The 10,320-nt window shown below is 35.4% G+C and overlaps 1 protein-coding gene across 1 annotated transcript; it reads right to left on the bottom strand.

Annotated features, from left to right (window-relative positions):
• Positions 1-425: 425 nt before the first annotated feature.
• LOC110924626 (DNA-binding protein S1FA) lies at positions 426-2,536 on the bottom strand. The gene is made up of 2 exons (XM_022168620.2): positions 2,385-2,536; positions 426-934 (listed from the first exon to the last, which is right to left on the bottom strand). Exons 1-2 carry the CDS (start codon positions 2,418-2,420, stop codon positions 719-721), a joined length of 252 nt encoding a protein of 83 aa, XP_022024312.1. The 5' UTR covers positions 2,421-2,536; the 3' UTR covers positions 426-718.
• Between the last annotated feature and the right edge of the window lie 7,784 nt (positions 2,537-10,320).

Here is a 10,320-nt window from a genome sequence, read left to right as displayed (position 1 = left end):
AATTATTGATATGATAGGGTTTGAATCTGAGATAATAAGCAGAAACATATGAGCAGTTGATGTTGCTAGGAATAATCATGCTTGTAAGATGATTTAGCTTGTGCAGACATTATCTTCTTAAAAAATCAAAGAGTCTTGTATTTTCAGCTTGCAGAGCTTCAGACCATATCTTCAGTTGCAGACATGAAAACAGATGAAATCAGCTTGCAGACAGTTTATGTCTGCAAAAACAAACAGCACCTAAATAGACAAAACATGTTCTGATCAGATGATGCCAACCCAAACCCGAAACAAATTGCCATCCCTAACAAAAATGCGATTCACATTACGTTGATATAACCTTTTCTCTTGCAAGTCACCTATCGTTCTTAAAAACGACTCATAACATGTGCCATAACGTTAACATGTGCCCATATCGATGAGTCTTAAATAAAGAGGTTTCGATTCATTCATTTTCATAAGAACAAGAGTCACTGCAACACAAACTAAAGTTATTATTATTACCATGGTTCACGAGCCCTCGGGTGACTAGTGCTAGTCTGCTAGAACACAATGATGGATCAGGTCTAAACTAACAAAATGTCAAAACTAAACCACTCATGATTAAATAAACAGAACCAAAAGTCCAAAACTAACAATAACGCAAGCATCTCACAACATGACTGTAGGTACTGAAACATTGACAAGTTTATGCGCGGTTTTGTTTCGGGTGTCGGGTCTATTCTCCGGGTACTGCAACACCTTGCTTCAGTTTCTCCCTCTTCAACTTCTTCTTGGAAACTGGCTTCTTTTTTCGTGGCGGCAGAGTCTTCTGCGCGTACATGTAGAGTACGTAGTTGCCAACGAGAAATGTTATCAGTAGCCCGCCCACAACAAGCAAAACAATCAAACCTGGGTTGAATCCGGTGGCTTCGACATTCTTGTTCACAAATTGCTGATCAAATTAGTGAGAACAATAAAGCATGAGTATTCAGAACTCAGAAATAGCACATTCTAGTTGATTCAGGATTGATATCCACCATAAGAGAGCTCAAATAAATATGAACAGTTTAAGGATTCAGAAACAAAATTAGAACACAGCTATCAGTTTCCATATATAATGTGGATCATGTATGTTCAAGCTCTTCAATTGTTTATAATCAAATATAGCAAAATTGAATGTTCTTCGTTATATTTACGATCGTGAACGTAGGGGGTTGCTTCCGGTACAAACCATATTTATCCTGCAAACCGTAAGAACACATCCTAGCACTTAAAACAGTTAAATTAGCACATACCAAAACAATACATACATAAAAGTAGCACTTTTGAATTATATTTGCACATGAAAATTAATCAAGATAATTGATTTTAGCACATATTTGAATGATATCAGCACTTTTCTTAATTAGCACATTGAAAACAAAAGGAAGATCCAAATAAAGAATTAAGTGTTTGTTAGCATATTTATAGGAAATTCAATATAATTGATATTATTTAGGATGTTATTTAATTTATTTTATCATTTCTCTATAATTGGTTAGATGCCACGTGACACTTTTTAAATGGTTCGTACAGTTTGTATACAAAATGTGGTTTGTATTTGATCCTACTCCCGTGAACGTGTTTCATAGCCTAAATCACGAACGATTAGACAACACAGAAAAATGAAATCAGTTACGGAAATAAAATAAGAACACAGCAATCAGTTTCCAGATATAATAGTGGATTATACATGTTCTAGCTCTTCAATTGCTTGCAATCATATATAGCAAAATCGAATGTTCTTAGAAGCATAAACAAATCTCAATATCCCTTCCTTAACACTGATCCAGTTCAAATTCACATACCTAAACATGTTTCACTACCTAAATCACACTTCAAGACATAAATTGGCTTAAATCGCGATCGTAAACACGTTTCACAGCCTAAATCAAACTTCCAGACATAAATCGGCTTAAATCGCGATCACTTACACAACACAGAAAAATGAAATCATCAGTTATGATAACAAAATAACAACACAGCTATCAGTTTCCAGACTTCAATCACTTGCAATCATATATAACAAAATCAAACGTTCTTCGATACATAAATAAATCTCAATTTCACTTCCTTAACACAATTCCACTTCAAATTCACAATCATAAACATATTTCACAACCTAAATCGCACTTCTAGACACAAATCGACTTAAATCACAAACAATTACATAACAGAAGAAAAATAAATCAGTTACGGAAATCAAAGAAACTCAATTCGAACAAAAATTAACAGCGATTAACAACATCGATTGAAACAGGCTAAGAACCCTAGATTAGATGGATCGTACACAGATCTTATGAAATATATGAGAATTGAGTTGTGATGTTTGAAATTAGTAGGAGATCTGTAAGGAGAAGTACCGATTTATCGAAGGATGGATCCGATTCGTAATCCATGAAGCGAGAGAAGATGCGAGATGGGAGTTTGAAATCGCGTAACGGAGACTTCAAGGTGCAGTAGTAGTATATGGTTTCTGTGAGTTGAGATTTGTTTGTTTTTTGGTCCTTTGACTTTTATGTATTTATGAATAACACCCAAATCTTAATTATATTTACACTCCTCATTTCTTTCATCCGGGGGAGGGGGTGTTTATTTGTGAGTGAACAACTGAAGATGGCGCAGGCTCCGAGTAGCTCGGGTCGGGAAACCGACCGGAGGAGGGGGGGGGGGGTTTCACGGGTTCAATTCGGACCAGAGGAGGTGTACACCTCTAATTGGGTGTTGAGAGGGCATCGACGTGTTACATTCCGGCCACCCTTATATATTTAGTGTGTATTTTGTTTATAAACAACTGGGTTTTAATAATCTAAATTCTAACGTATGATAAAAAGATAATAATAATAATAATAATAATAATAATAATAATAATAATAATAATAATAATAATAATAATAATAATAAAACAATGACTATTTGAGCAGTGGCTGATCTAGAAAATTATTATAGGAGCAACGTTTCAAAAAAACGAAAGGGGTAACGAAATCAAAAAAAGGTCAAAATCTTCCAAAATTTACACTTATGTCGGAGCGTCAAGGGGCAATAGGGGTTACCACTTGTTACACTTTATATCCGCCTTTGAATTTGACCAATGATACTTTTAATTTTCACTTTCGTTTAGGGTAATCTCCTAAGCTTAATCATAGTAAATTTTCACTTGCTTTACACTTGATTCTCACTTGATTTTGCTAACAAGAAACCTACATTTTCTCATTTTGTCATAATCATCCGTGTGAGCTAAAATTAGGGGAAATTAAGTGTAAATCTAGGACAATTATACGAGTTCCTTGACAACGACGATGGAAGTTAAAAGTGTTATTGATTAAATAGTCAGTATAATTATTATGTATCATTGGTTATATATATTTTTTTGAAAGATAAACTTCACTAAAAACCGGCGCCACTCGTCTCCAAGAAAGAGACCGAGCCTCCCAAAACCCAAATTACATCAAAGTGAATTTACACCACGCATCCCAATCACAAATACTATGTTTTTTCTAATGTTTATACCATAAAAATCCGTAAGCCTTCACGTCCGCTATGATCTCTACTCCCTTTGTCCGAATGCCTCTGAAAACTAACTCATTGCGAGCCTTCCATATGCGCCAACACACATTGATTATAATCCCTTTTATCACCTCTTTATACATAGGAGAACGCCTACAGTTGTCTGCAACATCCAATAAGTCTTTGGTGTTGAAAGCAAATACATTTGGGATACCGCACCATCTCGAGATCACCTGCCAAATACATGCGGTAAACGCACATGCAGTAAAAATATGCACAGCCGATTCGTCTGCATCATTGCATAACAAACACCCTGTATCCGCAACATGTATGTGTCTTCGAACTAAAGCGTCTTTCGTAGGAATACGCTCCATTGAAGCCCTCCACATGAATATGTTGCATTTTATTGGAATCCACTTAACCCACTTGAAACCTGGGGGGAGGAGGAGGAGGAGGATTGGGGTGTTTTTCACGGGTTCAATTCGGACAAGAGGAGGTGTACACCTCTCATTGGGTGTTGAGAGGGCATCGACGGGTTACATCCCGGCCACCCATATATATTTAGTGTGTATTTTGTATATAAAACAATAAATTGGATTTTAATAATCTAAATTCTAATGTATGATAAAAAGATATTAATAATAATAATAATAATAATAATAATAATAATAAAAAACTATGACCGTTTGACAAGTGGCTGATCTAGAAAATCATTATAGGGACAATGTTTCAAAAAACGAAAGGGGTAACGAAATAAAAAAAATGTCAAAATCTTCCAAAATTTACACTAATGTCGAAGCGTCAAGGGGCAACAGAGGTTACCACTTGTTACACTCTATACCCGCCTTTAAATTTGACCAATGATATTTTTAATTTTCACTTTCGTTTAGAGGTAATCTCCTAAGCTTAATCATAGTAAATTTTCACTTGCTTTACACTTGATTCTCACTTGATTTTGCTAACAAGAAACCTACATTTTCTCATTTTCTCATAATCAATAAATTGGATTTTAATAATCTAAATTCTAATGTATGATAAAAAGATAATAATAATAATAATAATAGTAATAATAATAAACTATGACTATTTGACCAGTGGCTGGCTGGTCTAGAAAATCATTATAGGAGCAACGTTTCAAAAAAACGAAAGGGGTAACGAAATCAAAAAAAGGCCAAAATCTTCCAAAATTTACACTAATGTCGAAGCATAAAGGGGCAACAGGGGTTACCACTTGTTACACTCTATATCCACCTTTGAATTTGACCAATGAGACTATTAATTTTCACTTTCGTTTAGGGGTAATCTCCTAAGCTTAATCATAGTAAAATTTCACTTGCTTTACACTTGATTCTCACTTGATTTTGCTAACAAGAAACCTACATTTTCTCATTTTGTCATAATCATCCGTGTGAGCTAAAATTATGGGAAATTAAATGTAAATCTATGACAATTATACGAGTTCCTTAACAACGACGATGGAAGTTAAAAGTGTTATTGATTAAATAGCCAGTATAATTATTATGTATCATTGGTTATATATATTTTTTTGAAAGATAAACTTCATTAAAAACCGGCGCCACTCATCTCCAAGAAAGAGACCGACCCTCCCAAAACCCAAATTACATCAAAGTGAATTTACACCGCGCATCCCAATCACAAATACTATGTTTTCTCCTATGTTTATACCATAAAAATCCGTAATCCTTCACATCCGCTATGAACTCTACTTCCTTTGTCTGAATGCCTCTAAAAACTAACTCATTGCGAGCCTTCCATATGCGCCAACACACATTGATTATAATCCCTTTTATCACCTCTTTATACATAGGAGAACGCCCACAGTTGTCTGCAATATCCAATAAGTCTTTGGTGTCGAAAGCAAATACATTTGGGATACCACACCATCTCGAGATCACCTGCCAAATACATGCGGTAAACGCACATGCAGTGAAATATGCATAGCCGATTCGTCTGCATCATTGCATAACAAACACCCCGTATCCGCAACATGTATGTGTCTTCGAACTAAAGCGTCTTTCGTAGGAATACGCTCCATTAAAGCCCTCCACATGAATATGTTGCATTTTATTGGAATCCACTTAACCCACTTGAAACCTGGACTCGAGCTTTCTGTTGTTGTTTTTGACAACCATGATTTTATTGCCACTACTGAGAAACCATCCTTCGATCCGTGCCATTGCCAATAGTCTCTATCTTCCGAAAGTTGTAATCCTGCAAGTTTATTAGTTAATTCTGTCAATTCCAAAAACTCATTCACCAATTCTATCGGCCTCCTCCACTGCCACAGAACCGAACATATATTATCATCCATGAACAGCCGATCTGATATATTACAAAACTTTTCTTCTTCTTCTACTCGGAATAAATTTGGATATTTCACTTACAAAACCGAATCATCTAACCATGGATCTAACCAAAATCGAGTCCTCTTACCATCGCCAAGCTTACTACGAATTAATGATCCAAAGTTGGCCATCGATCTGGACTTTATATCCAAGCTTTGACTATATTCGACCACACACTAGCACTACAGTTTCGAATCATCAAATAAAATTCCCACTTTCTAGCATTTGCATTGATCTTAATATATAAACTTTTTTAAGATCCGATCATGTGATATTTCATTGAACTTAAGAGGGTAATTATTTACTAGAGAAATAATTAATTAAAATAGTGATCGGGACAAATAACAAACTCATGTTATCTAACAAATAATTACTTAAAATAAGGGTGTGAAGGGAATTAACTACGCCTTCAACACTATCCCTTAGGCGTTATAGGGGTATGAAGAGAGAGACGTTTATAGTATAACGCCAAAATGTGGACCGGGGGGGGGCACGGAATTAATGATTGAAAGGAGAATAAAAACGTTAATAATTACACTTTTTTAAGGGACGTAGTGATGTCGTTTTAATGAAAAATACACCTTAGGGGATACTAACCATTATGAATGGTCATCGGGCTTTCATATTTACACCATCGTTACTTGCCATTTCTATAAAAAAATATTATATTTTTATGAATTTTTTCTTTTTTTTTATCTTTTAAATACTTTTAACATAATTATTGTTAATTTTATATATAATGATACCACATATTAGGGATGAGCACTGCACCTGTTCAGTACCGAACCGGTACAAAAATACAGGAAAAATTGGTACCGGTGCCGAATATACCGGTACAATATTGATATTTACCGCGTAAATACCGGTACCAGTACCAAAAAAACGGGGTAAGTGAAAATCGATACCGATACTGAATATAACTGATACGGTTTAGTACCAATACGGTACTGGTACCCGCTACCAAATGCTCATCCCTACCACATATACTAGTTACACATTCTAAAACTTAGCTTTCTTGTTTATCAATATCACAAAAGGTAAAACTAAATTCCATTTTTTTTTTCCAAATATAAAGATGTTTACTCTTAAGGATTGATATCCACTTAATTGTATATAAAAAGGGTGTACCTCTTATTTTAAAGCCAAAAATAGGCCTTACAACTCATGTCGATGTCAACTTCGTCCAAATTTTTGATAGCTAGCATTTAGTTTATTCAATCAAAGTTCTAATAAAAGTTCATTAAATCTTTATGCAATTTGCCTCTTTTGAATGAGACAACTCATGTGCTTAATTCTCCGAGTTGACTTAAGAAAATCATAGGTAAGCTGATTCAATGGTCAGATAATCCAAACCTATTAAAAAACCGGATGATCTTTTTTATTATATTGATGTTGTTTTATTGTTATTTTCTTAATTTTTAATTGGCTGTTCGTACATTTGTTGACCTACCCGTGTATTTCTAAGGCCCCCTCCCCTTTATAATATAAAATCCAATTGTCCCAACTTTATTATCATCATTTTAATATCCTTTACCAATGAAATTACATTGAGATATAAGATAAATGGAGAATAAGTTGCGTTATCCGTTTTTAAAAATATTACAACAAAATGGATTCACTATGTAGAATTCAATTTCTATCTATATGTATGGATAAACCTAATTCGAATAATTATCAACCAAACACTTATAATAAAGGGTCGAATAATCATTAATATGAGAAAAAGTCAAACAAAATAACGTAGATCTTAATAAAACTAATAAAAATTAGAAATTTGGATAATTAAACAAATATAAATAATTGAACTGCATGTCTATCTTCTTTTATGATACAATAAATTAAAGGTTTTTGAAGAAAAAAATCAAGATTCGTTCACAAAATTATCTTAGTGGAACATACTAAAATAAGTTGTTAAAGAAGAAAATAATTTATAATATTAATTACAAAGTTTATTGATTTAGGTGTGGTGACATGTCACATATAAATAACAATGCCGCAAAAATTTAGAAATTACACATAGCTTGAGTGAAGACTAAAGGAACCTGACTAGTTGTTTCCCCAAATCAATTCGTTATAGAACTATGACTTATATAATATATCGTGTTGTACAAAATTATGATTTAAAAAATGATTTTTAAAATATTAAGAACTAAAACATTGTCTGTATAAAAACTCATCTAATTATTTTTATCGTTTGAGGTATAAAAACCGGTTGATGATCTCTATATACCCAGAAGATGAAACATATCCGATATGCCGTAAAGCTTGTATGTATAAATACGTTGAGCACGCAGTTCATCGTAAAGAGCTCCCTGGGTTCAAATACCGGCATGACTGGGTGCAAAATGTTTTGTAGGACATCCTAAGAAGAGCTGAGATTTCTCCTGAGAAAGAGGCCCCTGTGAATTTCCTCACGGACCCTATGGAAGGGAGATCTACTCCGCGACCAGCGGATCTGCTCGTTTTTGGTTAGGCTGGGGGGAAACATGCTTGTGTGGACCTTACGAGGGTTTCCCCTTTGGTTGGTTTAAGGGAAAACGGGTGTGTAGCTGGACACGCAGCAAAAATGGTAGAATCAAAGAAAGTGGATACGCACGCTAAAGCTTGCGCAGAGAACCAACATGTCTTTGTCCCTTTTGCCTTTGATACATTTGGCTCTCTAGCGCCAAAAGCTATCCACTTCTTGACCAGGGTCTAACGCGTCACCACAACAATTGTTCAACCCCAGGGGGCAGGGGTTTGTGTTTGGAAGGTTAGGGGTTGCAATTCAGAAATGGGTGGTGGCGCACCTTGTTGCCCGTCTACCTTCTGTTTTGATGTAACTTGACAAATTTTTTGATAAAATATTATAATTATAATAAAAAAACATTCAAATACATTTTTTTTTAAATCCACACATATGTTAAACATCCTGTCACACCCCCAAAATCCACCATGCGGAGTATCACCGCTTGGAGGCGTGACATGACCAGGATCGAGCCACCAATCATATTGAACAACATAATTAAGTAAATAAAACCAAACACAATACGATTGGTGACCAAAAGGAAGTAAACCGATTTTAGGTTAACAGCGGAAGCATAAAACATAAGTTCAAAACATAAGTCCATAGTTCATAAGTTTAAAGTCCAAAACGTAGGTTTAATAAGTTCATAAAGTTTATTCATTAAGTACGGGACATATCAGTTCGCATCCCACAACGACCACCTCCATATGCAAGCTCCATGGCATCTAATGACCTGCAAAGCATGTAATAACGAGTCAACAACAAAGTTGAGTGAGTTCACGGTTGGTTGTCCATTTTAGTGTTGTTTCCAAAAACATAGTTTAATCTCATTCGGCTATCCAGCCGTGGGGGTTACCCCATAGTTCGAAAACGTTTATTTGTTAACCATCCCATGTCCACCTTCCCTGGCTATCCAGCCCGGCACTTTGGCCGTGGGGAGCTACCCCAGTATTTTAAACTACCAGACTCGTTTATCATATCGACTACTAACAAAAATCAATTGTGCCCTAGCGTCGGTGTTCTATCACCACCGACGTGCGATAGTCCATTAGTACACGCCCGTCCGACTGGCACGGTGTGAGGTTTGTTAAACCTAATAGCGCTATTAACTAATGACCCGCTCGCCATAGCCTCGGCGATTAAGTCGATACAAAAAGGGAGGGACTTCGCTGATAGAGTTCTAGTCCAGTAAGTCTAACACGTCCCAACAGGACGAGGAATTTACATTCCTGAACACGTCTCAAAGGACGAGGAATCCCTATTCCTGTACCCATTCCCATTCCCACCGGGAATTTACCATGCTTTGTAGAAAAGTGTGAACTCACCTCGGTTTGCTCGGTTAGATTCTCAAATATCGCTAACAGTCAAGGTCGGTCAATCACGTCCTAGTATGTTTACAGTTAGTCATTTAGTGTCTTACAAATAGAGCACAAAGTTCCTACACGTATCTATCACATAGCATGCATTACTTTAACTGTTTATGCCCGTATATATATACTTCCCATCCATTCCCCACTCATAAGCATACATACGATAGTGCACGTAAAACATATAACATGTTAGATCATTCACAGATAGCATACTCGACATTTAGACACGCAAGTCACAACTTATGTCAATTCAGCATTAACATTCAAAACCGGCTGTTTTCGGACATTTTAATAAAATAGTTAACTTATTCCAAAAATTCCCAAATTTTTATAGAATGCCTTAAACGTTCAAAATTTTATTTTGTAAAAATATCGGGGTCCGATTCATTACCAATATTTTATAAAAATTCATTTTCCGGACTGAATTCAGATTTATATTTTTCTGACCACAGTCCACGAGATAATTTATTTAAATTCATCGAGCGTCTGTAACGCCTTATCAGGTTTTAACCTAAGATTCGCAGCGGAAATACGAACTTAAAAATTCTCT

The sequence above is a fragment of the Helianthus annuus genome, chromosome 2 (assembly GCF_002127325.2).
Source record: "Helianthus annuus cultivar XRQ/B chromosome 2, HanXRQr2.0-SUNRISE, whole genome shotgun sequence".
In the NCBI taxonomy this organism is placed as follows: Eukaryota; Viridiplantae; Streptophyta; class Magnoliopsida; order Asterales; family Asteraceae; genus Helianthus; species Helianthus annuus.
This window is presented reverse-complemented; position numbering and strand designations above follow the sequence as displayed.

Coding starts and splice junctions, on each gene's coding strand:
- LOC110924626 (XM_022168620.2), bottom strand. CDS start 2,420: ATGGATTACGAATCGGATCCATCCTTCGATAAATCG. Junction 935..2,384: donor ATCCATCCTTCGATAAATCG/GTACTTCTCCTT, acceptor TAATTTGATCAG/CAATTTGTGAACAAGAATGT.